Source organism: Wolffia australiana, chromosome 3, assembly GCF_029677425.1.
Source record: "Wolffia australiana isolate 7733 chromosome 3, ASM2967742v1".
Classification (NCBI taxonomy): Eukaryota; Viridiplantae; Streptophyta; class Magnoliopsida; order Alismatales; family Araceae; genus Wolffia; species Wolffia australiana.
The window spans coordinates 16,553,958-16,568,179 of record NC_135837.1 but is presented as its reverse complement, the minus strand read 5'-3'; the positions used below and the strand labels follow the sequence as shown (position 1 = coordinate 16,568,179).

Here is a 14,222-nt window from a genome sequence, read left to right as displayed (position 1 = left end):
CTGTTGCGTGCACGGCCGGCCGCCCGCGCCCGTTGCACGCACAGCTGCCTGCCCGTACCCGTCGCATGCACAGCTGTCCGCCTGCGTCCGCCTTCGCCCCCCCCCCCCCATTCGGCTGTTCATGGTCCACTAGGCTGTCTGCGCGCACCGACGTTGCCCATTGCTTGGGTGTCAGCAGGTGATCCCCACAAACGCCACCCAACAGCAGCACTCTGCTGGACCAGCCACTACGGTCGATACTATCGACGAACGTCTGTCCCCTCCGCTCCGGCCTACATCTGAATGCAGCAGCGCCGTCGTGCTTCGGGCGTTCGTCTGTGCCGTTCAGTCTCTGCAATCCCGCAGTTCGACTCCTCACCTCCACGCTCCTTCGATCCGCTCTTGTGCTCCCTGCCAGTCGAGCTACAACAGTTCTCTCCGGTTCCTCTCTGCCCGTAATCTTCCCCGGCTGATGCAATCGACGAAGATCGTAACAGCGAGTATCTCACCGATGAGGTACGTTGTCCTCCGCTTGCCAGTTACATTACCTTTTGCAGTATATTTTTTATTGCCTCCATCGCGCTCGGGCTAGAGAAATAGGTGAGAAAGGATTGAGTAAACTACGAGAATTTGAGCATCTTACCAGTACAGGTCGAGCCTGTTCGTCACATGCGAGCCCCTGCGGATTCATTCCGTTCAGTTCCGTAGACGCCGTCGTCCCTCTGACAAGGTTCAAGTGGCCACCATCGTCGTCACCCGGCGACCCCTTCGGAGCTCAGAGCTCGACACACTTCATCGCGTCGGGGCCTGCAAATACGACCAAGTAGGACGCATCATCTCATCGTAGTTACATACCCGTTAGGGTTTATCCGTCAGACGACGACACCGTCGACCTCCGACCTTACTATTTAGGTATCGAAGCATCGCCTCGGTATCGACCGGACCACGTCCTAGATGACGTCCGGCAGCACCCAGAGTCCTATTTTTTACACCCATACAAGTTTCTCCTTAGGTGTCCTCCTTTATGAAAGTATTTTGATTTTAGTTTCGGTGATGTGATTTGGTTTGTATAAAATCATGTACATACATCATGTCACGGACTACCAAGCATGGCTGAACCCAAAAAAATTATATAGTAAATATCATCTGAAATGAATTAGAATTTTTTAGTCCCATTGATGCAAGTATGCGCGAGGATGACAAGTACGAACTATGGAGAGGAAACTTTCCAGCCACATGTGCATCCTTGCTTGATGGTCCTACAAAATTTCATTGCCTAACAAGTTTTCTTGCACCCACCCTTGATCCTCGTGGTACTTTGAGCCATGTGTATCTGTAAGAGAAATATTCCATTTGCACCTTTGTTCTAGGACTCGCAACTTGTTCATATCTTCATTTCAGGATATTTAAAATATAATGCCTGCACTGTTAAATTAAAATATTTCAATTATAGTATAAAATTTCACATTATAATGGATGTCATCAGGTATTTACATCCATGGATGCATCACTTAAAGATGAATAAGGCCTATATATAATAATTGAAGGGTTAGTCCATAATCATCATAATTCCAAATGAATACACATTAAAATTGGCAGATCCATAATGATTAAATGTATAACATAATGAAGACTATAAATGTGCAGGATTTTATTTATAGAACCTATTCAACTTTGATACCTACATCCATGAATTTCAATATCTTCATATCATCCATTACAACATGAAACTTTATTTTATCAATTTTTTTCTCAAACACAATTATACAGGTCTACAAAGTATATCAGCTCACTTGTGATGAAACAGTTTTACTTTATCTTTGTTACAATGTGCATGAAATATGTGACAACTAACTTATTTCTCCCAAAACGACTTATAAAGTCAAAAGCTTCCGTTATTTAATATTTGATGAGGGAAAACTTATGTAATCCTGAGCTAATGTTTTTTTACATTGAATTTTATTCAAAGAAAGGATTTTCTGTGTGTTACTTTGAAACAAGTTCTAAAGGGGACATGACTAAAACTCAACTGCTCTACAGAGAATATTTAATTCTTATGTTGAAATAATAACTTGAACAGAAAATTTTTTACTTCCATCTTTCATGCTGACAATGGGTGGTACATTTACAAAAAAATCCATCGACTCGATATTCATGCAGATATAATATAATATTTTTTTCATCAACAATATGATGTGACTAATGATTGGGAAGATACTTGATTTTCAAGTGAAAATAACACAAAAATAAGTCAGTATATTATTAAGACTAATTAGACATCATCAAAATATACTACCTATGGATGAAACATGGGCAGATCAGTAAACCATGTAACAGTTTCAAAACAGTCAAACATTATCCATCCCTAGAGGGCAAAGGAATTACCCGAAAACTGAACAAACAGGCAAACATTAGGCTAGAAATACCCGCAACTGACTGCTCAAAGCTACCACACACCTTTTCCAAATCATTGATCAAGTCCAACTTTTCAAACTTTGTGAATTTGATGGTTTCTGGTATGATTAAATCATGTCAAGAACCTTTTGGAATTGACATATTGGGAAGATCTTCCTACTTGGATAAAACAGTTTTGGAATATTAAGTAGAGTTGAAAATGTAAAAGTCACACACATAGATGAGAAACAAGATAGATTTGAGATCTCTATCAAGAGATCTCCCTCCAGGCTGTGGTTGCTGTTTTTCAGTCAACCTAGAGCGCCTCTGATGACTTGTTGAAAAAGATGTAACCCCTTTTGTCTCCCCCTCCACTTTTATTTATAAGTTCCCCCTGGCATGCCAGTTTACCTACGCGTGCGAGCAAATAGCAGCATTCCTCTTGAACATCTTGAGACACATTATTGAAAAGAGGATATCAGTTTCATATCAAATTTAGTTTATCATTTATTCTGCTTGAACTCATTTTTTAGTGCTGTAATTGGAGTAGATGGAATCACATTGTTTTTCTCCACTGATTGATTTTTTACTTACAAGAATGGGATAACTAGTAGTGTCCATTCGTCCTACGCCCAATAATGGAAAACTATATGGGGATGAATGTTGACCGGGATATCAGAAATTGAATATCTGATATCCAGATATTGGATGATGATATCAAATATCAATTGCTACAGTACCATTATCCATCCCAATATCGTGATCAGTCTTTGTGTCAGGGGTTGGATGACAATATCGGATATTGGTGTCCACTGTCAATTTTTTTGATATCCAACCTATAAATAGACATATAATTTAAACAATACATCATTTTACTAGGAAACATAATTAAGTAGTAGGAGTTATTCTGGGTCAATGGTTTCATTAATATTCAATTAAGTGAGACAGTTGGCAATCAGTTTCCTTGGATTAGTCCGGCCCAGCCTGAAATGGGGCCAACACCGCGAATACCCAAAGAACCAGTTTCCTTGGATCCACTTAATTTAATGCCCGATGTGTACAGCTCCATGCTTTTTTACTACTGTTTTCTTTCCAAGCGTTTATAATCAATTTCCCTTCACCTTTTTCCCACATGAGACAATAGGTATAATTGTTTACACCAATATCTGGTTATTGGATATCGATATCCGGATACCCATTTTCGGTACGGATTTGGATATCTGATATCCAGATGTCATATTCCATCCGAAATCCGATATCTGAAGTTGTCTCCATTTCATCCGGAATTTGAATATCGGACAGAATTTGGACGGCCAAACACTAATTACAAGTTTGCTTCGACTGTCAATTGTTTGAAGATCCAAGTGAGCATTAATCAGAAGGTAGCACTAGCATAAAAAGTTTTTTTTTCTCCCATAGGATTCAGATTTGACACCTGCGTGTGAAACGGGTCTCTGATGCTGAACATCTGAGAGGAGGTACTGAGGTTGAATGCGAATGAATCACATGTAAAGAGAAAATCCATGGCGTACAATGAAATGCATCAAAAATAACTCGTATGGCGCGTAGCAACCCACAGAACTTGACTGAACAATGAGACCCGACATGTCCATATCACGATTTCGTCATAGGTGGGTTACATAATTACATGACGTGTTCCAGAAATGTTTCCAACAACACCGTGAGAGCCAGACTATACCGATTAAATGCAGTTTAATAAGACGCACAAATCTTGTTGCCACGCAATTCAGATGAAAACGACAGGGCACTGGACGCATCATAATCGCTGCACAATGCTTGTTCGAGACAGGAAAGAAAACAGAGCGGAAATAACGATGTTTTGAAAAATACCCAATGATATCCCCACATGGCGTTGAACTCCTATCATACACTGCGGAAAAAATATCAGTCGAATATTTAAAATACCTTTATATCCGTGAGGACCATGCCACGGGACCGGTTTTGAACTCTCGAGAAACGATAGAACAGATAGAGAGGAAATTATCGCTTGAAAGTGTGCATGAAAAAAAGGTTAATATCAGTTAAACAGAGAAACACATGAAGCAACAAAGAAATCAGGGTCTTACCCGGCATTTACTGTGGGATAATCCTTCCTTGTCCATGAAACCATGGTTATTATCAGTTCATATGGGAGCCCCATGAAACAAGAAAGAAATCGAGGCCGTACCCGGCATTAACTGTGGGGTAATCATTCCTTGTCCATGAAAACATGGTTAATATCAGTTAGAGAAACCCACGAAACAAGAAAGAAAAATCGAGGTCTTACCCGGCATTTACTGTGGGATAATCCTTGCTTGTCCATGAAAGCATGGTTAATATCAGTTTTTTTTTTGAAAAACGCACATGGTTAATATCAGTTAAAAAGAGAAACCCACGAAAGAAGAAAGAAAAATCGAGGTCGTCCCCGGCATTTACTGTGGGATAATCCTTGCTCGTCCATGAAAACACGGTTAATATCAGTTAATAAGAGAAACCCATGAAACAAGAAAGAAAAATCGAGGTCGTCCCCGGCATTTACTGTGGGATAATCCTTGCTCGTCCTTGAAAACATGGTTAATATCAGTTAATAAGAGAAACCCACGAAACAAGAAAGAAAAATCGAGGTCGTACCCGGCATTAACTGTGGGGTCCTCCTTGCTTGTCCATGAAAACATGGTTAACATCAGCAAAAAAGAGAAACCCATGAAGCAACAAAAAAACTCGAATGAAAACATGGGTAATATCAGCAAAACAGAAAAACCCATGAAGCAACCAAAAAAAAAAAAATCAAAGCCGCACCCGTCACTTACAATTCGACAATCCTTCCTAGTTCATCGCAGTATCATACTTGCTGCAAAAATCGAACTCCTCAAAAGGGGTAGGACCGTACAAAGAACACCCACCGACCTGAACCAAGGGGAATAAGATACGACACGTAGGTGGGTGGGGGGCAACGAAGCAAATATCGGCAACCCAAGGGAGCAGAGAAAAAAAAAAAAACCGGGAGGGTCGAATCTCTGGGGCGGTCATGCGCTCTAGGTCGGAGATAAGAAGGGAGTGCAGTCAATTACGTGTCTGTTCTGAGACCGTGCAAGTGGAGGACGAGGACCGTTGACTAAGCTTAAGAGAAAGGCCCCGGGGGGCGGGGGGGGGGGTCTCGGGTACCGCGTCGACCGCGGTTCGGAGCGCGTGTACACGCGGGTATATTAAGTGGAGGCCGGGGAGACCCTCGTTGCTGGTGGACGATTCAGATGATTCAGTCTCCGTACATGAAAATTCCACCGCCGTCCGCCGCCGAGGACTACGCCGACGTGCTGGCCTTCTTCGAGGAGGAGGGGGGAATGAAGGAATCGGAGGAGGCGCCGAGGAAGAGGAGGAAGACGGCGGCGATATCGCAGCTGATCGCGGCGATGGCGGCGGCGGAGGAGGAGGGGCGCGCGCCGAGGCGCGCGGAGGCCGCCGGGCCGCGGGCGGCGGGGGGGGGCCCGGGGGAGGCGCCCTCGGACGGGGAGGAGTGGGAAGGTACGATGAGGGGGAGGCGGGTGAGGGCAGCGGCGATGACGGCGGCGGCGGCGGCGCAGCCGCCGGGGCGGCGGCTGTGGGTGAAGGACCGGTCGAGGGCGTGGTGGGACCGGTGCAGCCACCCGGACTTCCCCGAGGAGGAGTTTAAGAAGGCGTTCCGGATGAGCCGGCGGACCTTCGACAGGATCTGCGAGGAGCTCGGCGCGGCGGTGGCCAAGGAGGACACCATGCTGCGGGCCGCGATCCCGGTCCGGCAGCGGGTCGCGGTCTGCGTGTGGCGGCTCGCGACCGGCGAGCCGCTGCGGCTCGTGTCGAAGCGGTTCGGGCTGGGGATCTCGACCTGCCACAAGCTGGTGCTGGAGGTCTGCGCCGCGATCAAGTCGGTGCTGATGCCGCGGTTCCTGCGGTGGCCCGAGCCGGCGGAGGCGGCGGCGACGGCGGCGCGGTTCGAGGCCGGGACCGGGATCCCGGGCGTGGTCGGGGCCATGTACACGACCCACGTGCCGATCATCGCGCCGAAGATGAGCGTGGCGGCCTACTTCAACCGGCGGCACACGGAGCGCAACCAGAAGACCTCCTACTCGATCACGATCCAGGGGGTGGTCGACCCGGACGGGGTCTTCACCGACGTGTGCATCGGCTGGCCCGGGTCCATGACCGACGAGCAGGTCCTGGAGAAGTCCGCGCTGCACCAGCGCGCCGCGGGCGGGATGCTCGGCGGGAAGTGGGTCGTGGGCGGCGCCGGCTACCCCTTGCTGGACTGGGTCCTGGTCCCGTACGCGCACCGCAACCTGACGTGGACCCAGCACGCGTTCAACGAGAAGGTCGCGGAGGTGGAGCGCGTGGCCAAGGAGGCCTTCGCCCGGCTCAAGGCTCGCTGGACCTGCCTGCAGAAACGGACCGAGGTCAAGCTCCAGGACCTGCCCGGCGTGCTCGGCGCTTGCTGCGTGCTGCACAACATCTGCGAGATGTACAAGGAGGAGCTCGACCCGGAGTTGGAGTTTCAGCTCGTGGACGACGACATGGTGCCCGAGAACGGGATCCGTTCCCTCGCCTCCATGCAGGCCAGAGAGACCATCGCTCATAACCTGCTCCACCGGGGCCTCGCCGGGACCGCCTTCTTCTAGCCTTGTCATTCTTTTTTCTCCATTTGTTCAAACCGAGAAAAAAAAAGGGGGAAACTACTCACTGACTTGACGTTTACTTGGGGCGAACATCTTCTGAACTTGGAATGATTTGAGGGGAATGCGGACCCTGCGATAGATGCCATTCTTTCGGGTCGAGCAACTCCGGGTCGAGCACCCTCCGGGTCGATAGATGCCATTCTTTCGTTATTAACAGACGATATGATTCGTGGAATGCATGTTCAAACAGACGGTTAAGAGCATATTGTCGCAGATTTATTCCAGGTACTGTGTAGAAAATGGACCGCAATTATGATATGTGCCATATTTTTGTTATTCTTTTTCCTCTATTTTTCCTCCATTTGCTCAAACCATAAAAAAGGGAACAACTTACTGACTTTTACCTCGTCCAGACTTGACGGTTACTTCGGGCGCGGATCCTCTGAACATGAAATCTTCCGTTGTGTAGAGACGATGCGATTTGTGAATGCATGTTCAAACACAGGGTTAAGAGGATATTGAACGAGTTTAGTCAAAGGTTGCCAGAGGTTTAATTCAGGTACTGTGTAGATTGTAGACAATGGACCGCAAGATATGCACTCTTTCTTCACGCGAAGAATGCCATGTGATTTCTTGTTTAGATGATGTGGTTCATGACCCGCGTTGGCTGGCGTTTCAGAAAATTTTGACACGAGTGCGATTCCAGAAGATTCTGTCTGAGAATTCCGATTTTTAATTTTGATTGAGGGTTCTTGAAGCACCTGAATTTTAATAGTTTGTCTAGAGAACAAAAGTGCATTTTTTATTTAAACGAAAGACCTCATAACGCTGACCTTGTTTGTCCCCCTTCCCAAAAGTCAGAATTACTCGAAGTCGGCACTGGATGTTCGTATCAGAACAGTTTTTCAGGAAATGATTTTTATTTTAAAGCTGCTCCGGACAAAAGTACAGTGCCAACCACGAGGAATGATGCACTTCTGGGAAGAGGGAAGAACAAGGAGAACGTGACGAGGTCTTTCATTCAAATAAAAGGTTTCCAAGGGAAAAATTCTGAGCTTAGCCTTTATGGATGGATATCAGGGAATTCTTGATGCATTGATTCAGGTTCATAAGAATGCCACTGCATATATTTATAAATATCACCTGAAAAATGTCAGAAAGCAAAACGGAGAACTACAAAGGCGTCAAGGAACAAAATTCATTTAGCAGCCTCGATGCAGATTAATTAAATAGCTCAAAAGATCCTCAACAAATGATGATTTACTCATTTGAAAAAATAGAAACCCGCAGGACGGTGGAGAAATGGTAATCTTCATGCAAACACGCTGAAGCTAGATGCTTTGCCATCATAAATCCAGAGGTATTGATTGCGATTAACATCGGAATATTCACGGACGAGATTGACAAGAAAATTGCAAGTCGCTTGCAAAAACTATCCAAGAAATGAAAGGTCTCACCGAGTACAAATGATGATTTTCGAAAGAACAAACCGTGCGTTAATTTTCCACGGTAAAACACTCGAAGAAATGTTTGATTTCTTCCTCCGACGACGAACAAGAATAACCTGAAATCCTTGACGATTTCCGCGGCTTTAAAAGCCACCATTACCGGCGACCGAGCTCTTCTCCTTCCTCTTTTCGCATACTGAGCCTTTATTTTATACTCTCTCGGATCTAAACCGGCCGAACCGGATCAAAAAACCGGCCTACGTAAGTCCGGTTCAGGCGACAGATGACGGATGACAGATGACGGGTGATGACATCTTCATCAAAGTCTCGTCTTTGCTATCGGCGACAGCAAGAATCGAAGAACAGGGAGAGGAAGAAGGCGGAGCGATGTCGTCGATTTACGTACTCGAACCTCCGACGAAGGGGAAGGTGGTGTTGAACACGAGCTTGGGGCCGATCGATATCGAGCTATGGCCGAAGGAAGCTCCCAAGGCCGTCAGGAACTTCGTGCAGCTTTGCCTCGAGGGTTACTACGACCGCACGATCTTCCACCGCATAATCAAGTCATTCCTCGTGCAAGGCGGCGATCCGACTGGTTCCGGAACCGGTGCGCTTCCCACATCCTTTCTATTCAATCATCGATTAACTTCTTCACTCGTCGATTTGAGCTGTTTTTTTTTTATGAGAATGTTGTATTCATTTTATCGCGAAGATAGTCGTAGGAATAATTTATCAATTTATCGCGAAGATTGCGATGAATCTTCTAGAGTTTTTAAGATATTGGGCGTCTTTTAAACCCCTAGGGACCCTCTAATCTGTAAAATTAAATGTTTTGGGATTCAATCTTGACCCTATTGTGAATCGAATGTTTTCTTCTTTCAACTCACAGGCGGTGAAAGCATTTACGGGGGTTCGTTTCCTGATGAATTTCACACTCGTCTGAGATTCAACCACAGGGGTTTAGTTGCTTGCGCTAATGCCGGAACGCCACACTCCAATGGAAGCCAGTTCTTCATTTCTCTTGATCGCTGTGATTGGCTCGATAAGCAGAACACCATTTTCGGAAAGGTATTCAATTCATTCTTATGAGTTCCTCGCTCTCTTTGTGAATATCTAGCATTTCGGTCTGATTCCTCTGATTTCCCCTTTCGAAGGTCACTGGAGATTCCATTTTCAACCTTCTGAGAATCGGTGAAGTTGAAACAGACAAGAACGATCGACCAATCAGCCCTGTTCCCAGAATTAACAGCGTCGAGGTAAAATTTCTTCATTTAATGTAAGGTTTGTCGATATGGATTGTGCTGTCTCATAGCCACACTAGTTGTGTAGCGCAGGGATTAGGAAGTACATGTCATAGAACCTAATTTAGTTTTTTTAATCAATTAATGCTCTACGATCCGTTGAATATTATTGGACACAGACTAAAATTTGTATTTTTTGTTCCTAGTAATCCTCATGAATCGCCTCGAATTTTGTTGAATTTCAATGTCTGAAACAGGTTCTGTGGAATCCATTTGATGATATTGTTCCTAGGAGAGTTCCGGAGGCTGAGAAAGGGCCACCTCCCGAGAAGAAGGAAACGAAGATTAAAGCAGTAAAGTGAGTTTCCTTTTATTTATTTTGCTAAAATTTATGTTTTTTTTTTTTTTCATCTTGTTTGCAAATGGTATGCGTTACAAAACTTGTTTGCCCTTTCTCTAAAGGAACTTTAAGTTACTCTCTTTTGGAGAAGAGGCCGAAGAAGAAGAGAAAGAGTTGGCATCTGTAAACAAAAAGATCCAGAGCATACATGACGTACTCAACGATCCCAGGTTCATTAAAGCTGAAGTGGAGGAAACTGAACAGGTACTTCACTCTTCTCTATATTATCAGTTTGTTTTAAATCTATAATTAATCTTCATTAGTCTTAATTGGTCATTTAATCACTTAATTGGGGGCTAAGCAGGACAAGGTGGGGTCCGAGAGGAAGAAAGAATTACAAAAATCAGTGAGAGAGTCTTTGACATTGAAGAAAGTTAGCGATGCCGAAACTGCTGGTAATCTCGGAGCTCGTGCGAAAAGTGAAAGCGACGACGACGACGACGAAGAAGAAGATGGGGATGAGGCAGAATTCGACGCAAGAATGCGGTCATATATTTTGAGAAAACGCATAGAACTGGGAGACGTTGCCACTAAAGTCGAGAAATCAGGTGCTGATTTTTCTATTTATGAAAGTCCAAATATTATCTGATGTCCGCAGCTCCCCGGCAGACTAATGTTTTGTTGCGTTCTCTTGGCAGAGAAAAAACGTCCAACAAAGGACGCTGGAAAGCCTTCTATTAGGTAGGACATTTTTCTTCCATATTTATCTTTTTTATTTACTTGCTCCCGTATCTTTATTAATAAAAATACTGGAAATTAACTCGAGATATTTGAACTCATTTCATTTAGAGAAAATGATGAAGATGAAGAGGGTCCGCGATCCAAGGTGGAGAAGCTATCTATGAAGAAGAAAGGGCTTGGTTCAGAAGCTCGATCCGAGTTCATGGCTATGGCGGATTCAGATTTGCAGTTGCTCGGCCGAGCAGAAAAAGAAAGACAACTCCAGAAGCAGAAAAGACGCAGACTCCATGGCCGGGAAGAAGAGGTATTTTTATTGAATGTAATTCAATTCTGAATCAATCTCCAGTCATACCTCACCATCTCAATTCAAAATTAATATCATGCAGCCTTCATAAAAATTGCAGAAACCACACCCATTCCAAAATCCCAGAATCTTCAAACTCTCTCTATTTCCCCAAATCTCCCAATTTACTTCTCTGTTTGAAACAATTGAAGTTTCTAAAATGTGTCCAGAAAAAAACGTTCGGTTTTCTGAAAATCTTGTGCTTTCTAAAAACTTTTTCTCTGGTTACAACGCAGACACTGGCGAAATTGGAGAAATTCAAGAAGGCTTTTCCAACGAAGGCGGCTTCCTCTTCAAGCAAAGAGCTGCCCAAGAGCAGCACCGAAGAGGACGACGTATCGACATGGATGTCGAGCCAGTTGAAATTCTTCCGTGATCCCTCTGTGAGGGTAAAATCACTTATCCTCCCCCTTTTCTCTCTCTAGATCTCTCTCACAAGTCCATCTCTCTCTCCTGCAGGATGATATGGCCAGGAAGGACGACCCAAATGCATATGTTGTCTATGATCCCCTTCTGGAGAAGGGCAAAGAAAAGTTCAACAAGATGCAGGCAAAGTTGAAGAGGAGAGAAAGGGAATGGGCAGGCAAATCTCTGACATGATGCAACAGATTATTTGATGATCAAAGAAGATGAGCATATGTAATGGACGATTGTTCTTATGTGCATAAGAGTATGATGATCTGCTCAATTTACATCATAATACCTGCCAACTTTGTTTTTTTTTTTGTTTTTCTATGATCCCCTTCTGGAGAAGGGCAAAAAAAAGTTCAACAAGATGCAGGCAAAGTTGAAGAGGAGAGAAAGGGAATGGGCAGGCAAATCTCTGACATGATGCAACAGATTATTTGATGATCAAAGAAGATGAGCATATGTAATGGACGATTGTTCTTATGTGCATAAGAGTATGATGATCTGCTCAATTTACATCATAATACCTGCCAACTTTGTTTTTTTTTTTGTTTTTCTATGATCCCCTTCTGGAGAAGGGCAAAAAAAAGTTCAACAAGATGCAGGCAAAGTTGAAGAGGAGAGAAAGGAATGGGCAGGCAAATCTCTGACATGATGCAACAGATTATTTGATGATCAAAGAAGATGAGCATATGTAATGGACGATTGTTCTTATGTGCATAAGAGTATGATGATCTGCTCAATTTACATCATAATACCTGCCAACTTTGTTTTTTTTTTTGTTTTTCTATGATCCCCTTCTGGAGAAGGGCAAAAAAAAGTTCAACAAGATGCAGGCAAAGTTGAAGAGGAGAGAAAGGGAATGGGCAGGCAAATCTCTGACATGATGCAACAGATTATTTGATGATCAAAGAAGATGAGCATATGTAATGGACGATTGTTCTTATGTGCATAAGAGTATGATGATCTGCTCAATTTACATCATAATACCTGCCAACTTTGTTTTTTTTTTTGTTTTTCTATGATCCCCTTCTGGAGAAGGGCAAAAAAAAGTTCAACAAGATGCAGGCAAAGTTGAAGAGAGAAAGGGAATGGGCAGGCGAATCTCTGACATGATCCAACAGATTATCTGATGATCAAAGAAGATGAGCATATGAAATGGACGATTGTTCTTATGCTGATCTGCCCAATTTACATCATAATACCTGTTAACTTTGTTTTTTTTGTTTTTCTATGATCCCCTTCTGGAGAAGGGCAAAGAAAATTTCAACAAGATGCAAGCAAAGTTGAAGAGGAGAGAAAGGGAATGGGCAGGCAGATCTCTGACATGATCCACAGATTATCTGATGATCAAAGAAGATGAGCATATGTAATGGACGATTGTTCTTATGTGCATAAGAGTATGCTGATATTCTCAATTTACATCATAATACCTGCTAACTTTGTTTTTTTTTTTTTTGTGGTGGTCAATCCACCTGCGTGAATTCAAGCGCATTCCCATCTGGGTCTCGCGCAAAGATCGCAGGCCTTCCAGAACGGCTGAGAGTGTACTGAATTCCTGCAAAAGTTGACGAACATGATGAACACGGAAGAACATCGAGGGAATTGAGAGAATACTGACCAGCGCCATCGAAGATTTCCTTGAGCTTGTTCACGTCTTTAATGGCGATGCAAGCATGGCGATCGCGCCCCCCGTGCTCGGGCCGGCCAGTGAGAGGATCAGGATTTGGGAGCTCCATGAGATGGATCATCTCCGAGCCCACCCAAAGCCAAGCGCCTCTGTAGGGAAGCTTCTCATGGGGTCGATCTTCGTTGATCTCCAGGCCTGGCGCACACGGAAAACCCTAACGCTCTATTATCGAGGAAGAAGAAGTGTTTGGACACTCACCGAGAAGATCTTGATAGAACTCCAAGGATTTTTCTAGGTTTTCGCAGAGTAATCCGACGTGATGTATGCTCACGACCCCGATTCCTGGAAAAATCGAAGAATGATATGATAATGCACTGCGATTGTTTAGAACGGATTGACGGACAAGGGATCGGACTCACCGCGATCGATGGTTACAGTTCCGGATTCCTTCGCGGCGAGATCCCCCGATTTGGCGCTAATTTTCAGAGAAAATCTCTTCAACCGCTTCCCGCGGACTCCGGCGGATGGCGAAGAGCGCGGGATTATCTGTCTGTTCGCCTGCCTTGCGAAATTCCGGGGAGAAATTGTTGAGATTTTCTTCAGCGGGGCCAGCAAGAACAGAAGAATTGAAAGGATGAATTGATCGGGGAAAAGATTGAACTCACCGAACATGCGAGAGGTTCGATCAAGGAGAAGCAGCGGAGCTGCGCTGAGGCCATCTCTGCGAACAAGGAACGGCTGGTGGGGGAAGCAACGATAACACTTTATCTGACTTTCCATCATTTAAAATTTCATAATTTTCTTTTACGATATATTTTTTAGTGGCAAAAAGCACGGTGCGGGGTAGACATGGTTGTTCTGTTCTGTTAGTTTGAAACTAACAAATTGGAAACGGCACGTCGGGGACGTGACGCCCCAGACGTGACGGGATGGTGACGAATCGTGACGGGAGGTGAAAATTAAATTATTATTGAAGCGGAAGACTTAAATAGAATCTTAATGGAAGCTCAAAACTTGATGATCAAATCACTTGCATGGATCTGATCCATGAT

General features: G+C 44.5%; 3 protein-coding genes and 1 long non-coding RNA gene across 5 annotated transcripts; 2 read left to right on the top strand and 2 right to left on the bottom strand.

Annotated features, from left to right (window-relative positions):
• Nucleotides 1-3,939: 3,939 nt before the first annotated feature.
• LOC144701091 (uncharacterized) lies at nt 3,940-5,399 on the bottom strand. Of its 2 annotated transcripts, XR_013580922.1 has the most exons (3): nt 4,661-5,398; nt 4,461-4,588; nt 3,940-4,380 (listed from the first exon to the last, which is right to left on the bottom strand). It is a non-coding gene; the product is annotated as an uncharacterized LOC144701091 (long non-coding RNA). The 2 variants fall into 2 exon arrangements; XR_013580921.1 differs by having other exon boundaries at nt 3,940-4,588; nt 4,661-5,399.
• A 195-nt stretch (nt 5,400-5,594) lies between these two features.
• On the top strand, nt 5,595-7,098 carry LOC144701089 (nuclease). The gene has a single exon (XM_078572785.1). It carries the CDS (start codon nt 5,625-5,627, stop codon nt 7,020-7,022), a length of 1,398 nt encoding a protein of 465 aa, XP_078428911.1. The 5' UTR covers nt 5,595-5,624; the 3' UTR covers nt 7,023-7,098.
• A 1,702-nt stretch (nt 7,099-8,800) lies between these two features.
• LOC144701088 (Cyclophilin-like peptidyl-prolyl cis-trans isomerase family protein) lies at nt 8,801-11,842 on the top strand. Its single transcript, XM_078572784.1, has 10 exons — nt 8,801-9,074; nt 9,357-9,535; nt 9,622-9,723; nt 9,966-10,066; nt 10,171-10,312; nt 10,413-10,656; nt 10,747-10,789; nt 10,898-11,093; nt 11,369-11,521; nt 11,592-11,842. The coding sequence occupies exons 1-10, from the start codon at nt 8,855-8,857 to the stop codon at nt 11,730-11,732; spliced, it is 1,521 nt and encodes a 506-aa protein (XP_078428910.1). The 5' UTR covers nt 8,801-8,854; the 3' UTR covers nt 11,733-11,842.
• A 1,037-nt stretch (nt 11,843-12,879) lies between these two features.
• LOC144701090 (Lactoylglutathione lyase / glyoxalase I family protein) lies at nt 12,880-13,978 on the bottom strand. The gene is made up of 5 exons (XM_078572786.1): nt 13,836-13,978; nt 13,590-13,728; nt 13,429-13,512; nt 13,162-13,365; nt 12,880-13,098 (listed from the first exon to the last, which is right to left on the bottom strand). Exons 1-5 carry the CDS (start codon nt 13,887-13,889, stop codon nt 13,007-13,009), a joined length of 573 nt encoding a protein of 190 aa, XP_078428912.1. The 5' UTR covers nt 13,890-13,978; the 3' UTR covers nt 12,880-13,006.
• Between the last annotated feature and the right edge of the window lie 244 nt (nt 13,979-14,222).

What these genes read in the sequence shown, in the direction of transcription:
- LOC144701089 (XM_078572785.1), top strand. Translation starts at nt 5,625, where the DNA reads ATGATTCAGTCTCCGTACATGAAAATTCCACCGCCGTCCGCCGCCGAG.
- LOC144701088 (XM_078572784.1), top strand. Translation starts at nt 8,855, where the DNA reads ATGTCGTCGATTTACGTACTCGAACCTCCGACGAAGGGGAAGGTGGTG. An exon ending in TCCGACTGGTTCCGGAACCG is followed by an intron (nt 9,075 to 9,356) that starts GTGCGCTTCCCA and finishes TTCAACTCACAG; the next exon opens with GCGGTGAAAGCATTTACGGG. An exon ending in CACTAAAGTCGAGAAATCAG is followed by an intron (nt 10,657 to 10,746) that starts GTGCTGATTTTT and finishes TTCTCTTGGCAG; the next exon opens with AGAAAAAACGTCCAACAAAG.
- LOC144701090 (XM_078572786.1), bottom strand. Translation starts at nt 13,889, where the DNA reads ATGGCCTCAGCGCAGCTCCGCTGCTTCTCCTTGATCGAACCTCTCGCA. An exon ending in TCGAACCTCTCGCATGTTCG is followed by an intron (nt 13,729 to 13,835) that starts GTGAGTTCAATC and finishes TTCGCAAGGCAG; the next exon opens with GCGAACAGACAGATAATCCC. An exon ending in AACTGTAACCATCGATCGCG is followed by an intron (nt 13,513 to 13,589) that starts GTGAGTCCGATC and finishes CGATTTTTCCAG; the next exon opens with GAATCGGGGTCGTGAGCATA.